Source organism: Lampris incognitus, chromosome 9 (assembly GCF_029633865.1).
Source record: "Lampris incognitus isolate fLamInc1 chromosome 9, fLamInc1.hap2, whole genome shotgun sequence".
Lineage (NCBI taxonomy): Eukaryota > Metazoa > Chordata > Actinopteri > Lampriformes > Lampridae > Lampris > Lampris incognitus.
The window spans coordinates 23,062,000-23,078,775 of record NC_079219.1 but is presented as its reverse complement, the minus strand read 5'-3'; the positions used below and the strand labels follow the sequence as shown (position 1 = coordinate 23,078,775).

Below are 16,776 nucleotides of genomic sequence, written 5' to 3'. Positions count from 1 at the left end.
GAAGAGCACAGGGCGCCAATGGCGAATCTGCCAACCAAGATGTTCTCTGGCAAAGGTCAATCGGGCTGCACGGTGTTGGGCTGTGAGCACAGGCCCCAATTGTGGACGTCGGGCCCTCATACCATCCTCATGCATTCTGTTTCTCACTGTTTGAGCAGAAACCTGCACATTAGTGGACTATTGAAGGTCGTTTTGTAGGGCTCCGGCAGTGCTCCTCCTGTTCCTCCTTGCACAAAGGACCAGATAGCGGTCCTGCTGCGGGGTTGTTGTCCTCCTGCAGCCCCCTCCACGTCTCCTGGTGTACTGGCCTGTCTCCTGGTACCTCCTCCATGCTCTGGACACTGTGCTGGGAGACACATCAAATCTTCTTGCCACAGCACGCATTGATGTGCCATCCTGGATGAGCTGCACTACCTGAGCAACTTCTGTAGGTTGCAGATACCGCCTCATGCCACCTCTAGTGGTGAGGGCACTAGCAAAATGAAAAACTAACCAAAGATCGGCCAGAAAAGATGAGGACAGGCAAATGGTCTGTGGCCACCACCTGCAAATCCATTCCTTTTATAGGGGTTGTCTTGCAAATTGTCTAATTTCCACCAGGTGGAAATTAGACAATTTACCAACAGGTGAAATTGATTCACAAATCAGTGTTGCTTCCTAACTGGACAGGTTGATATCTCAAAAGTGTGATTGACTTGGAGCTACATTGCATTGCTTATGTGTTCCCTTTATTTTTTTGAGCAGTGTACATTGAAATGCATTGAGTACCTGAAACATGACGTGCAACCCAAAATTTTCAATGTTAACATTTGTTAACATGTTCAGACCTTTCAAAAAAAGTTGGTTTCGTTCGATTATAAGGAGGGTGCACGACTTTACGGCAAGGCCTCGTAGCTCCCCGCCTACTAGGCAGACCCAGAAAAGATTGTTTTGACTCCTTCATATCGACGACAAGGGATTAGATCACTAGTAGGCGATTGTTGCTCTGTGTGCATGCAAGCAGCTATGATGATTACACATGCATTGATATGTCTACTTCATCTGTATCATAATACTGGTAGGCTATAGAAACACATTGGCTTTTGATGTTGACTTGAAATCTCAATTTTAGCATTCAAATCCAAATCATTGATTTTGTTGGGAAGGGTGCAGCATTGTAATGCCCTCTGGATTGTGGCATATTGTGCTTAATACAATGTAATAGACAAAATGTGATGACTAAAGAAATAGAAAACTTTTATTTATCAAAGTTTTAATTTCAGTGTGTTTAATACGCACCACATTGATTCCTCTACTGATAATACCCTTTTCTTTTTTTTTCACAGAGGAAACATCCATCGAAACAGTTGGCTTTTAGCCGAGCAAAGCCAGGGAAGCGAACCCACCACGCAAATCCACCAAGTCCAAGCAAGCAAACAAATATAAAAGATGCCATGACAGTGGGAGGCAACCGCCGTGTGCCACAAGGCAAGATCGACAAGATCATCATTAGGCCAATATGTGAGGGCCTTCATACATTTAGTTTGGTTGAACAACCTGCATTCAAAGAACTTTTGACAACGCTAAATCCACAATGCAAGGTCATTTCCAGGCCCACTGTCCGGACAAGATTAGAGGCATCTGCCATTCAGATGAAGAAGAATGTCATGTCCCATCTCAGTAAAGTGAGCTACGTTGCCACCACTACAGATTGTTGGACTGCACACCAGCAAAGTTTTATTGGGGTGACGGGTCATTTGGTGGATGAAGAAACCTTTGAGAGGAGATCAGCTGTGCTTGCATGTAAGAGGTTAAGAGGGTCCCACACCTTTGATGTCCTTGCAGGGGCACTTGACGACATACACTGTCAGTATAGAATTAGGGGCAAAGTGGTGAGAACCACAACAGATAGTGGCTCAAACTTCGTTAAAGCTTTTAGTGTCTTCGGAGAACAGAGCCAGTCTGAGGATGCAGAATCAGATGCTGAGTCGGACAGAGATTCAATTGATGATGAGCCCACAGCCAACTACCTGGACACATTCAGCATCCTGGAGCAAGATAATGGCCTGGAGTACCAACTTCCTACACACCAAAGGTGTGCATGCCATCTTCTCAACTTAGTTGCCACAACAGATGCTGAGATAGCAGAAAAGAAGATGGACACATACAAGAGACTATCACGTGCAGCCTTTGGGAAATGTCAAGCCATGTGGAACAATATGGGTCATTCATACATGGCAGCAGAAGTTGTGGAAGATCACTGCCGACTCCAGCTCATCCGACCAAATCAAACAAGGTGGAATTCAACATTCATGGCTGTGGAGAGAATCATACGGATCATACAAGAGAAAGGGGAGGAGGCAATCAGGAATATTTGTGAAGAATTCAAATTGAAAACGTAAGTTTTAATTTGCATTTCAACAGTATGAAAGTGTGAATGTGTGTTTACATACTTGAAACTTAACTTTTCCTGCTTGATTTCCTAACAATTGTTTGTATTCTATTTATGCCAGGCTGACTCAAGCAGAAATTGCTTTCCTGACTGATTACTGCTCGGTGATGAAACCTCTGGTAAAGGCCTTGAACATACTTCAGTCAGAGACCAACACACACTTAGGGTGGCTTCTCCCAGTGATATGTCAGCTACAAGCAAAACTCAAAAGGCAGGAGACCTCATCCAAGATGTGTCTACCACTCATCAAAGCCATTCAGGATGGTGTCCAAAAGCGTTTTGGTGAGATGATGATGGACCCAGAACTGATTGCGGCAGCAATACTTCTACCGAAGTTCAAGACCACCTGGACAGAGAGGCCTGATGTCATAGAAACAGGTATGATTGCATCTTATAATAAACTGCTTTTCAACAGTTTATTGGAGATCTAATTTGTTTTATACTCAATACAATGTGGTCAGTGCTATAAGGCATTATGCATTATGGTGCACTCTTGGTAAATTAATCAAGTCTTAATTGTCAGAAATGTGTTGTTTGTCACTCGACAGGTCTGGCTTATGTCAGACAACACCTTGACCAGATGGCAGAGGTGGAAGTGGAGCAAGTTGGACAACATTCCTCAGATGAAGATGATTTCTTCTCCTCAATGAAGTCCAGAAGGTCAGAAGGTACAGGGGAGTTGGAAGGGTACCTAGCCTGTATCCCAAACGATATGGATCTGCTAAACTCCTTTCCAAATTTAAAAAAACTCTCTGAAACTCAACACTGGCCTGCCTGCTTCAGCTGCCTGCGAGCGGCTTTTCAGTTGTGCTGGATTACTGTTCACTGCAAAGCGAGCAAGGATGAGCTCAACTAACTTTGAAAATCAGCTGCTGCTTAAACTGAACAAGAAGTTTGTAGACTAGGTTATAGGTGATTTAGGGTGTCACAAAACTAGTGGCCTTGATTTGCAATATTCCTCTCTGGAATATTGCTGCTCTTTTATGTTAGTTCCTTTAATTTTGTAATACTTGTGAGCGTCATCATGTGGACATTACTTTGTAGTTTGTACCTCTCTGAGAGAGACAGAGAGAGAAAGTAGGTGTGCACAAGCCTGTTTAATGTTTTTTACCACTAAATGGATGAGCTCAATTAACTTTGAAAATCAGCAGCTGCTTAAACTGAACTGAAGAAGTTTGTAGACTAGGTTACAGGTGATTCAGGGTGTCACAAAACTAGCTGCCTTGATTTGCAGTATAACAGCTGTTGCTGTTGGTGTTGACATGTATGTTGTTGTAATTACACTTACATTTGTGTAGGTATTCTTTGTTGTTATCGCACTTACACACACATGCCCTCTATAGCGCTCTTGCAGCTGTGGAGATGGCATTAACACATTCTCATTCTCTGACGGTTAACAAACACACACACACACACACGCAAGCATGTCTCCTCTGGAATATTGCTGCTCCTTTATGTCAGTTTGACTTTGTAGCAACACTCATGAGCGTCATCATGTGGGCATTACTTTGTACTTTTTACCTGTGTGTGAGAGAGAGAGAGGGTGAGAGGGAGAGTGTGTGCGTGTGAGAGAGAGAGTGAGAGAGAGAAAACGTGAGAGTAAGCATGTTTAATGTTGTACCACTAAATGGATGAGCTCAACTAACTTTAAGATGCTACTTAAACTGAACAAAAAGTTCAGTTGTTGTGAAGTTGTTGTTATTGCGCTTACATTTGTTACACTTGTTCTTTAATTAAAAACAAGTTATGGATTTCTGACCCCTTGTCCTATTTTTACTACCCTCACACCCCACACAAAGAAAGTAACTAAGTAACTTTTACTTAAAGTACATTTCAAATGAACTACTTTTTACTTTTACTTGAGTACATTTTCAGATGAGTACTTTTACTTCTACTTGAGTAATATTTCATCAAAGTATTGGTACTTTTACTTGAGTACAATATTTTTGTACTTTTTCCACCTCTGGAATTTGGCACACCCAATGCTGCATATGTGCAAAGAAAAATATCCCCATATTTACAGTAGCCTATGCGGTGTCACCAATCACGATACGGTTCGGTAGTTTTCGGTACATCGGGGGGGGGGGGTGCCACATCCGTCAAATCTTGTACCGTCTCCAGCTCTCAAGAAAACCAGTGGCGGCATCCACATTAGCTTTCTTCAATTAGTCCATTTAGCGAGTGATAGCCTACAATTATTTTTATTTGCATTGTAAAGTTGTGCACATTTTATCAACATTATTTGTGGATGCATATAGGCTAGACTTCTTCCTTCTCCGCACTTGGAGAATATTCATGGCGGAGATCTGCAATGTGCGGATTTGTTATTGCTAGTTAAGATTAATGCTAACACGGTAGTTCAGAGTGGTGTGTTTTTTCCGTTAAGTGTATGCTACTTGGTAATTAGCTAAACGATAAATGAGAAAAATCAGTTTTAATCTCCCTATAACACGAAGACGCTGCGTGTTACTTACCAACTCATCATTAGTGAGATCGATGGCACGCTCGTACCGAAAGCGAACCGTACTGTGACTTTTCTGTGCAATGCTGCATTAGCATTCTAACAGTAACGTTACTTAATTTACCTACTGTACAATCTCACTTGGTTCTAGTGATATGATATACCCACCACACGACCTAACCCAACATCTTGGACCGGTGGTTGAGTTACTTCAGAGGCTATTGTTACCGTAGCTAGATAGCTAGCTAGCTAACGTTAACTGATCACCAACCATATCATCAACTGACTGCATATCACTTACTTTTCTGGGTGCGTCCTTGACAGATGTCTGTTGAAGTTTGAGGTTGTCCCGGTCTTCTCCTCAATAGTTCGTTTACATATCGAACATCTAGCAGTGATCTTGCTGGAATTTGTTGTAAAATCTGTGTAAGCAAAGAGCACGATTCGGGGCGTCTCTTTAGGCATCTTCGCGCTACTGAACATGACGGTATGCACGCCACGTGAATCCGCATGTAGGTGGAACACACGTGCCTGCCCTTACACGAAATTGAATAATGTTACAGTATTAATATAGCTGTCAATATATTTTAATAGGGCCTATTATTTAAAAAAAATCTAACAAAAACAGGCTTTATCAATTAAAAAGTCAGAGTCCGGGTCTCCAACTTCCGAGTCCGAATGCAGTAAATTCACGAGTCCGAGTCCAAGTCCGAGTCATCTGTGCTCAAGTCCAAGTCGAGTCACGAGTCATGAAAATCAGGACTCGAGTCGGAGTCCTGGACTCGAGTACTACAACACTGCCCTGAGCTTGATCAGTATGTATTCCTATAATAGCTAAACACGTCACTAGTCTGTAAGAATGCTAAAAACATGAAAAACATGTCATTTATCCCCCAAAAATTATGAAGTCAAAATGTTACTCTATAGCAGGCAAGACTCGTATAAACACAACTTTTATTTCCTCTAATTTAAACATCTGGGGTTATTCCTTACTTTGGGCGCTGGAATATGAGAATTATAAATTAATAATTTCTAAAGTTCACATCCTATAACTTGGCAAAGAGGCAACCAGACAAAACCTCTTGATTTACACAAGCCACACACATTGCATGTAATGTTGAGAGTTTCACTAGTGTGTCGTAGTTCAGGGCACATAACACAGCGTGTGTATGTTCAGGGTTGGATGTGTGTCTGTGCGTGTGCGTGTGCATGTGTGTGTGTTAATCTTATCACTACTCATCACTCAACATCAGTGTAATATCCATTTTTTTATTTTTAATTTGAAAAATAACTCACGTAAATCTCTGTACTCAACCATACTTTGCCAAGACATAGCCTTGGCATTAACACATTGCACCAAAAAAAAAGTAAAATAAAATAAATAAAATGAAATGAAAAGGCATTCAAAAGGATAAATAACATGTGTCTGTTATCATGTGAGGCGATATTCCCATTCCAAAAGACTCCATCAGTCTGCTCATGTTAGCTCGTTTATTCAAACTCTGACATCTACAGGTATGTACAACGAAAATCAAAGTGAAAATAAATAGCTTGTTACAGCAACAAGTTTCTCCATGGACATTAAAATGAATTGTCTTAATATAGAAAAGGAATATTGCCTCAATAGTATTCCATTCAGGCGTACTGCAACTATAAGATTCATATACTTCCCAGATAGGAGAAGTGCTTATATTTACTAAATATAGAAAATGAAAAATAAACTGGTCTTGGCTTTTAAATAAATTAAAAAAAATAGAGAAAATTAATTTCATTTTGATTAAACAAGAAAAAAAGAAACATTTTGTGTGGCAATATCCTTTGCTATTTGACCTTGGGATGAGCTCGTCTCCACCCACGGTGGCTGTGAGGTGGAGCGGATTGGGCAGCGGTGCACATTTGCTGCCTGCTGATTGGGTAAAGACCTCTTCCTGTACCAGTACAGATTATTTTTGCATGTTAGTCAACAATACTGAAATAAATACACTTGCAATCACATCTGTTTTTGTTTTTTTTCCGTTTTGTTTTTGTCAACCTCCGTTAAATACAAAATATTTTTTTCCATGTCACGCGTATTTTTTTTTTCTTCTCAAAAACCTGAAATAAAATATGATCTCGGGGGGGTGGAATGTTTTGTTGAAACGTCAATAATTAGTCGTGAAAGAGCGACAACTAATTTGTTGTAGAATTCAATCCAAGGTGAGGGAGAAAAGTAATGATGTTGACATGCACTGTACAAGAAACTGCAAAAATCCCAAATATCATCTCTATCAAAACATGCTGAGTTACTGGAAGGTGTGCCCAAGCCATGTTGCAGAAAACCCTTTTCAACATGCTTGTTAAACAAATCAAATCCAAAAGAAAATACATACTGAAACAATACAGAACTGTAAAATAACCAGCGGTCCTAAAGTCTGGACAACATCGGGGGACCGGATGATGGGAACGGTGAAAAGTACGATGGTTAGTACCCTGGGACGACGGAGAAAAAGAGAAACATGTACAATTTGCACATAATGTTCATCTTTAAAAAGGCGCGTGCCTTTTACAACGAGATAATTTACATTTATTTTCATCATCACTTTTTGTCACATGAACATTTTCTTTGTTTAATAACTCGAAACATTTCCTTTAAGTTTCCCTTTTCTGTAAGTCTGCAAAGTACAGACGAGTGGATGGTCTAAATAATGATAAACAACATGTCTTTTTTTTGTTTTAATCACGCTGTTGCATTCACTCCCCTTGAAAACCATGCACTAGTGAAATTTATCTTTAAAAATAATATAAATTGTTGAAAATGGCTGATCTGTTTAATTTCTTTTTTCTTCTTTTTTTTTGCAAGTTGCAGCCTCATGAAAATAATTTCTTTTTTTTTCAATTCAGCTAAATTTGTGTCCATGCAAAATAAAATTAAATAAAAAATATTTTTCTTATTTAAATTTCATACAATATATCAACACAGAAAGAATGATGATAGATAGTACAAGTACGTCTTCTTGCAGGGTTTAATCATTACTGTATATTCTGGAGCATCGATGGCAGCCACTTCGGTATTGCCTTTAAAATAACTTTAAGTCCCTCTGGTGATCTACCAGTTTGGTTTGATTCAGCACTTAACACCTACAATATCTAGGGCATTTTCCAGTGTTTGGGGGCAGTGTGAATACTAGCTGATACACACCTCTCCCAAAGTAGTGGTCTCTAAGACTCCCATCTACACAGCTAGGTCTGTTGGCGTGGCGTGACCAAGCTTCTGGATAGGAATACTGTCATACCCCTTCAGATACAAATACACCAAAATCAAAGAAAAAAACAAAACAAATAGAAACAAAACAAAAAGGAAACGAAAAGCAGAACATTTATGTTTCATTCGAAAAAGGGCTTCTGTAGAACGTGTTAATCGGTTCCCAGCACTGACCCCCATGGCTTCGAACTGGATGAAAACCTGGAACTGACTGATTCCTCGTGCTAAGGAGTTCATTCCAGTTTCTTCCAACGACAACAAAAACACCAGCCGGCAATTCCAGCCGCCAGGCGCTCGCCACACGCTATGTCATGGGCACAATGTGTGCGACATTTTTGCTGAAAGCACAGGATCACGTTTGCGCCCCTAGAAACAGGCTCAGAAGACACAACATCAAGCATGCAGTGTAACCGGGGGGGCGTGACCTGTATCGCAACACTGGCTGCTACAACAATGCTCAGTTCGCACGCTGCTATGATCGAGAGAAACTGTCCAGTGAGGATTGGGAAGCTCTTCTTGTCAGGGGAGCCAGAGTAGGATCCACCAGCGAGGAGGGAGGAAAGAGCTTGAACCAGCCAATCACCATGTTGGACAGGTCCAGCTCATCTAAGAGTATCTGAACGGCTCCCATGAAAGATTTATGGTCCATACGCCCATAGTCCCCCCATACAATGATCTGCAAGGGAAGAAACCGCTAGTTAGAAATCAACAATTCAAAATGTTGAGGGTACAATTGTAATCAACTAGTGCATAATGCATGTCATGTGTTGTACACTGTCATATATTGTTGTATATTGCACTGATTGTAAAGCCCATCAGGACTACCTTGGGAATTTGGGCTATACAAATTAACTTGACTGGAATGGACTATTGGCTGCTTCAGTAATGACGTTGAGTCTCCACAGCTGCTTTGGCTTGTTGCTAAGACTATCTGTGCAGACTAGGAATGCTCCTTCACCTGTAAAACCTTCCCTCCTGGACTTTCTTCAAACGGCAGTTGCTGCTGGTAAAGAGGATCCAAGGTTTTTCTTGCTACTTTTGTTTTCTTTTTGGCTATGCAGGCTCCATTTTCCAAAAGGTAGACCTTTACATATGGTGCTGCGAGGAGACAAGACAGTGAGGAAAAGTGTTACTTTTCAGATCAGCACCACTTTGTTTTTTTCATCAGTAGTTTGACTATTCCCTCTTGCTCTTGCTCCGAGAAATGGAAACATCCTCTCAACAATTCCTTCTTCTCTTTATTATTCACCATAAATAAAAGAAGAAATGACTTCTAACAAAACCGTCTGATAGCCTTGGAAAGTGAATTTACCTGGCAGTGCCTTGGAACCTGGTTTTCCCACAAGGCCACGGGCCCTGATGACCTCCACCTCCAGCGCTCCTTTCTTCTCCACCATGCCAATCTGGATGTCACCTGAGAAACACAAAGAAACAGCAACAACTATAAATACTGCACAAAGCTCATCATTTGTAGATAGCAGGTTCAAAGTTATTCTGAACAAAATAAAATCTTTACTTTAAAGCGTAGAGTAAGGGGATTGAACCGCACTAAGTTTTCCATTAGTAATGAATATGGCATAACAACTAACAAGAAGATATAGCTAATACGGTAATGATTTACATTAACTACATTACATGACATTCATTACACAGCTACAGACAGTCTGTAGATATGCCATAACAGACCTAGAACGAGTTGTAAAAGTTTCATTCATATGTTATGATCTCAGGCTGATAACTCTTGTGTTGGGCCTACTGACTGGTTTCTTGCCCCCACTAATGTCTTTTGTTGCTGTATGCTTGATGATTACGCCATACCACATCTGGAGTGCTGGATACTCAGTCCAGACGAGAAGTAAGCCTAGCACAAGAATTATCATCCCGCGAGGTGGAATCATGACATATGAATGAAACCTGTACACGGGATCAGTTATGGCATATCTATAGACTGTCTATAGCTGCGTAATGAATGTGTCGTGTAATGTAGTTAATGTAAATCGTAACCACTAATACAAGCCATTGTAAATGGACTCATTGTTCTTACCCATAGGTGGAGTTGCCAATGTCTGCCGGCCAACCAGCTGAGCTGGGCCGAGGCCGTCAAGGAAGTCACTGAACTGGGCATCTGAGGAGAGCCTCACACCGGGGAAGATGAGACTGGGTGAGGAAAAAAAAAGAAGAAGAGAAGAGACAACAAAACAGTTACCATCAAGACAGAGATACGGCAGCGATGATTGAAAAGACAAAGCTGTAGGTAGCGGGCTGCAGTCTGTGAGGCCACATGAGGATTAGACAGACTTGAACCGAGCAAGCAGTTAAACTCAGCTTTGATTTGTTTGTTCATGAATCCACAAATTGCTACTGGTGAAACTGTTCTCAGAATATTCTCCCCTTGTTGGGAAAGGGGAGCTGCTGTCTCTGAGTTGTAATCTGCTGTTTAACGAGACAAGCCAACATTTATGACCTGTGATGAAACTCGAAAGCTCAAAGTCTGTCTCTGGGTGACTGTGTGTCTTTGCCTCCTTACTTTCCCTCAGAGCTGTAGCTGTTAATGCTGCCGTCAGTCGACTCGCGGCTGGCCTGCCGAGTCATCCTGCTCCTCATTTCCACCGCTAGGCCCGTCTCCGTACTCCTCTGGATAGTGCTGCGTAACTTCTTACCGCCTGCTTCTGCAGAAATGAATAAGCACAGAGAGAAAAGGAGAAAGAGAATGGAGAGAGAAAGAGAGAGTTTTTCAGTACAAGATGTTGAATCACTGCCCGACTTGTGCGGCGAAATGCGTTCACAGGGACTGCTGTTGATTTACGAGCGTTTTCGTTTGGTTTGTTGAAAGTCTTTCCACAAGAAAAGGAAAGAAGGGAAGGAAGTGATATACATCAATATGACTCATAGGATTATAGCTCATAGTTAATCCAGTTAATATGTAAAATCCACTCTGGCAATGATCACTCTACGTCAATTTCACCACCAAGAATGAACATGGTAACCGATTCAACAAGCTCCACTGAACCATGTCGCTGTACGCCTGTGTGAACATCTATCCACGTCTGTGTTCACCTGCATGTGTGTATGTGTGTCTGTGTACGCATCTATCTCTATGTAAGTGTGTGTATGCGTGTGCTTGCATGTATTTCCTGTGTGCAGCACACTGAAGACGGCACTACGCCAAAACGCGTCTATGCTGAGAGGCTTTGAAAAATAAAAAATCAGATTATGCAAAGTGTGGCCTTTTCCTGCTTTACTATTTCCTGTGTGTGCAGAACAGAACAGCATGTACAACCCCTCCCCTGCTCTGTACGACCGGCCGCCTGCGGGGGTCTTGTGGGAGCTCTGGTGAGTCCTCGCTCCACCTCCAAACAGCCATAGTCTGATCCAAGTTGACAGCTGACTCCCCCCATTAGTCCTGTTGTTGTTCATCTCCACCTGGCTAATCTGACAGCCTCTGTACGGAGCCACGTGGCTGTGGCTGCGGAAGACGGCGTGGCACACACACACAAATGCACACACACGCTTGTCTGTACAGTATGTACACACACCTGCACCGGAAACAAGCACGTGCCCAATGCACATTCGCGTATGGGCACTCGGCACATCTGCCTCCACATGCACGCACATGAATAACAGACACAAGCAGCATCACCACTGCGTTTGGGAGATTCGATCTGAGCGTGATGTTACTGTAGCCATCACTTCTAACATCTGAGCACACAATGGCTCTCGAGCAGCAAAGCCCTTGATAACTCACTTACTGGATATCATGATATTTACAAGACGGATTCAAAGACAGAAATCGATACAAAGGCTGAATTAATTCCACAAACAAACCATGCTATCAGTTGTGCTGTTGGAACCAATGAAGACAACGTCTACAACATGGAGATTTCAGCACTCAAGACTAGCATCAGCATTTTGCACGCAGATATGAGACATGTTTATTTAATAGTCTTGAGAAGCTGGAGAGCACACAGCTGAGTTCATATTTTATAGTTCTAGAGGTAGCAATTTACTCCCCCCCCCCCCGTAGGGTATGCTTCCCCATAAAGGAGATGCGTGTGACTCACTTGGGAAGATCTTCGAGTATATTAAAGGTGTCACTCAGTTTCAAATGTTAATTATCGGGTGCAAAAAACATGGTTATGGTGCAAACAGTGATAAAGGTTGACCATCTCAACATGATATGTTATTATACTTGATGCAGTTTGTTTTTTCTCAAGTCTGCACGGTGTTATTTCCCACAGGTTAGATTAATAAATGCAAAGCCACAGCGGATGGCGTGACTACCCTCATTTCTTTATTTACAACCTCAAGGCTCACAGCCTTTTAATTTCACAGTATGTTACAGTGTCATGACTTAGTACTCCCAGTACAACATCGTCATCAATATGCCCCTATTGTCCCAGCAGCTGTCTTTATCGCCACCCCACCCTGACCCCCATCCTCTAGTCCCCTCCTCATGTCCTCCTCAGAAGAAAACAGGGGGACAGGCATGTGTCACATCGGGGGGAGAGAGAAAACAAACCTGAAGAGCCTGCTAATTTTGGTTATTCAACTGCGCCCCCCCCCCACACACACACACACATCTTACAATAGGATTCAGTGTTACAGAGGCCGACTGTGACATCTGTAGCTGTGTGCATCTGCTGTGATGGACCTGCCTGACCAATCAGTGACCAGCTTCACTTTTATCAATGAATATTCATTAAAAAAAACCAAACAAACACCAAGCAAATGCTTTTTGATGATAGTGGGGCAACAGCTCCTATTCAGGGGTCAGCTAAAACCCTGCTCTTGGAATGATGACCCTGAAAGTGGGATTCATATTCATATAACATGAATCCAAATGTGACTATCAACACAGTGATAATGCTGAATGTATGATTGGACTGTTTTCATTTTCCTTTAAGATGTCCTCTCTACAACTCAACAGTGATGTTCAGAATGGATGAACATCATGTGTGATTGTTGTTTTTATTCATAGGTGTGAGAACAGGAATGGCAGATTTGCATCAAGTGTTAAGACAACATGTGATTACCATGTTCATTATTCATGGGGACATTGACACAATAATGATTGCAAGGGTAGATTTCATGTATTAAGTGGATTAACAATGAGCATCAATTCTGTGAGCATAATAATGAGTCATCTTAATGTATATTTCAGCTCTCACCCTTTTTGATGCCCTCGATGGAGATGAAGGGTATAAGCAGCAGTGACCTCAAAGTTGGACCACGCGGCCCAAAACCAGCAGGACGCTGATTCAGATCCTGAGCCGGTTTAGCACAGAAAGTGAATGAGAACCCCCACCCCCCCTCCCCACCCCCATTCCCCACTGACTGCTTAAATGCCACTGAGCAAGGCGCAGAGCCTTGCTCAAGAGCATGTGTGGGCTGTTAAATTTACTTTGATAACAAATGCTAAAAAAAATACTCCATGATCTTTTAGCTTTCTCTAGTAAAAATAAGTCCACTGAGGCTCGGATAGGAAGTGCCAGGGGCCTTATTACAAAACACAATCGCATCCAACACAGCTGAGGAAATTTGTAGAGACACTCAATGAATATTGTTCCATATGTAAGCTAAATTCGCACTACCGCCCACCAAATACTCAACAATGACACATTCCACTTGAGACATGCTCGGTTGCCATTCATGGTTTCCACATTTAAAAACCATCAAGAGATAATAACATGGCTTTTAATAGCATAAACCATCATAAACCTCTGCATGGTTTACATGTTGCATGAGTCACACTTATCAATAGACAGACCATATCTATCCAATAACCAACAATGTGGTGGGGAAAAAAAAACAACAAAAAACACACACCAGCGAAAATGGTAACAACTACAATAGCGGCCAATGCTACTACACACTCAGGACCTGACAGCATGATGACAAAGGTGTCAACCTTGAACAGCTCTAAAAACACTCACTGCCCTAGTATATTCCCACTTTAATTTACAACCCCCCACCAACACAAACAAAACTGCATCTCTCCCCCTATATCTACCTCCTCATCAGCGCCCTCCTCAGGACAGCACTCCTCTCCTCCCACCCCCCCATCCATCCAGCAGCCCTTTACTGTGATGGTCTCTTACCTCCATCCTCTTCGTCGAAGGAGTTCATGCAGGGGAAGTAGACAGCCAGTGCCTCGAACGACGCCGACAGGCTCATCTTACTCTGGGAGCGCTGTATGCGCATCCCAGCAGCCGGAGCAGTGGCATCATGGCCCTGCCTGCCCATTGTTGCTGGTTGCCGTCCCTTTTCAGTGCGGTGAGTCAATCACACCAGGTGTCAGGTTGCTATCTCTATCTTATCTTGTTTCTTAAGCTGTTGGAGAGCCCTAACATTAATGCACACAAGACTAACGAGCTCAGACGATAACTTGGCCTTAATAGAAGACTACTCCACCACGCTACATGAAAAACCAGCTCTGTTCCCGTCAATCTACAGTAGCCCTGTGCTGAGGAGACTGCGTCTAAAGAGGGGGGCTTCAGAGAAGAATGGTCGCTTTGCTAGCAGAGTCCTGGAGCTGTCTGTGTGCCTGATGCGTCTGCTGCTCCTCTCCTCTTCTAATGCCACACAGTAGGGGGAGGGAGGAGGGGGAGACAAGCTGCATCTCTCTCCACCAATCAGATGGCCAGACCACTGAGGCACACATCAGACAGCTTTTCAGGCGAAGGAGCTCTACCCGGAGATACATCTGAGCACCCCCCCAACCTTTTCCTCACTCGCTTAACAGCCCGTTTACATTTTCATCTTTTTTCAACCCCCTATCTATTTGTTTGCTTTTTCTTGCCTTTTGTGCCCTTTTACCGCCACTTCTTTCTCACTCCCCATCCATCTATCCAACTCTCCTTCACCCTGACCTATTACTCTCTCTCTGCCACATCCTCATCCAGACGCCTGTAAAAACAAGCTGTCATTAAGTTCGCCAGCAGCCCCTGTCCTCTAGTGCTATTCCACAGAGGGCTTATGCCACATGGCGTTCACTCACATTTCACGTGCTGCATCAAGCGACTGCCAGCCCGCTGCTTCAGCACCACAGCTACGTTTTTGTTTGGGGAGAACTTTCATTCATATTCATTTCCCCTGTTGACACATTTTTAAAATCAGAAACAAAGTCGATGGTCAGCAGAATTTATGGTATCACTTTAGCATGCTTCAATAAGGCATACTTAATTAAGGGTTTATAGCTGGTTACTAATAACTTCATTAATGGTGAATTAATTTATCAATGCATTATAATGCATTATGCCAGGTTTGGAGCCCACATCATATCAATACAAGAGTGTCTCCATAGACATCCTCTCTCTCCCAGCTGTGATGCAGACTTGCCAGTGTTATTAGCCATTAATAAAGTCATTAGTATCCACATATAAACCTTTTAGGGCGCCACGGTGGCGCAACGGTTAGCGCAGTCACCTCACAGCAAGAAGGATCTAGGTTTGAGCCCCAGGGTAGTCCAACCTTGGGGGTCATCCCAGGTCGTCCTCTGTGTGGAGTTTGCATGTTCTCCCCGTGTCTGCATGGGTTCCCTCCGGGTAATCCAGTTTCCTCCCACAGTCCAAAGACATACAGGTCAGGTGAATCGGCCATACTAATTGCCCATAGGTATGAATGTATGAACGTGTGTGTGTGTGTGTGTGCATATGTGTGTGTATGTCGGCCCTGTGTGACGGCCTGGCTGTGTGTGTGTGTGTGTGTGTGTGTGTGTGCATGTGTGTGTGTATGTTGGCCCTGTGTGATGGCCTGGCGGCCTGTCCAGGGTGTCTCCCTGCCTGCTGCCCAGTGCCTGCTGGGATAGGCTAGAGCATCCCCGCAACCCTGAGAGCAGGATAAGCGGTTCGGATAATGGATGGATATAAACCTTTTATTATGCATGCCCTGTTGTAAAGTGCTATTAAAGTTATTCCCCAATGAAACAACAAGTCATAAACTCAAGAGAGAAAACTTCTCAAACTCTTTGACTTAGTTTTGAACTATATAAATGTAATACACCTTTCTTCACTCTATTGTTACCATTTGAGAAGCCTGACGCAAGCCATTCCAAACAATAAGGAGCGGAGAGAGAGAGAGAGAGAGAGAGAGAGAGAGAGAGAGAGAGAGAGAGAGAGAGAGAGAGAGAGAGAGAGAGAGAGAGAGAGAGAGAGAGAGAGAGAGAGTGAGAGAGAGAGAGAGCGAGAGCTTAGAGAGAAGGTTTGTCCTGGACTCACAGGTGGTCTCTGAAATACTGACAGATGTTTCTTTGCCAACACCGTGTCTCAGGGACAACACTTTGTGCAGATTTATGGCATTAAACTAAACTTTGGCCCCTCTGGTGAGTCTCAGGCTCCGGGGTTAAGAGAAAATGGAACACGACAACGTGAAACTGCTCTGTTTAGACACATTTCATCTGAAAGGCAGCCGCGGTGCTCTTTCTCCGAATATCCCGCAGAAGAGGAACACAGCAGCCCAGTTGCGGTCTTCGATGCTATCGTAAATGTACTGCCCTCCCAAGCATTATCACTGCAGCTGAAGCTCCTCTCTAGGAGATGCTGCAACCTACTTTCATAAGGACTCATCTAATTCACTGTTTCTAATGTCCTGTGCAAGTAGGGGGAAATTTAAAAGAATGCGCAAAACCTCAATGGTATAACCAAA

At 42.9% G+C, this 16,776-nt stretch overlaps 2 protein-coding genes across 4 annotated transcripts in view; one reads left to right on the top strand and one right to left on the bottom strand.

The window, feature by feature from the left end:
- The first annotated feature begins 1,344 nt into the window (after nt 1-1,344).
- LOC130118448 (uncharacterized) lies at nt 1,345-4,124 on the top strand. Its single transcript, XM_056286896.1, has 3 exons — nt 1,345-2,377; nt 2,493-2,809; nt 2,980-4,124. Exons 1-3 carry the CDS (start codon nt 1,434-1,436, stop codon nt 3,285-3,287), a joined length of 1,569 nt encoding a protein of 522 aa, XP_056142871.1. The 5' UTR covers nt 1,345-1,433; the 3' UTR covers nt 3,288-4,124.
- Nucleotides 4,125-6,169: 2,045 nt separating this feature from the next.
- Nucleotides 6,170-16,776, bottom strand: part of rims2a (regulating synaptic membrane exocytosis 2a) — a 224,806-nt gene continuing 214,199 nt past the window's right edge. For 2 of the 3 annotated variants that reach the window (XM_056286260.1, XM_056286261.1), the window contains 5 exons: nt 10,661-10,802; nt 10,178-10,290; nt 9,446-9,547; nt 9,092-9,231; nt 6,170-8,809 (listed from right to left, as the gene is read on the bottom strand). In XM_056286260.1, the coding sequence (XP_056142235.1) occupies nt 8,606-8,809; nt 9,092-9,231; nt 9,446-9,547; nt 10,178-10,290; nt 10,661-10,802 (701 nt within the window). In that variant the 3' untranslated portion in view covers nt 6,170-8,605. Of the gene's footprint in view, nt 8,810-9,091; nt 9,232-9,445; nt 9,548-10,177; nt 10,291-10,660; nt 10,803-14,231; nt 14,679-16,776 lie in introns of those variants that run through there. The other variant, XM_056286262.1, reaches the window with a different exon arrangement.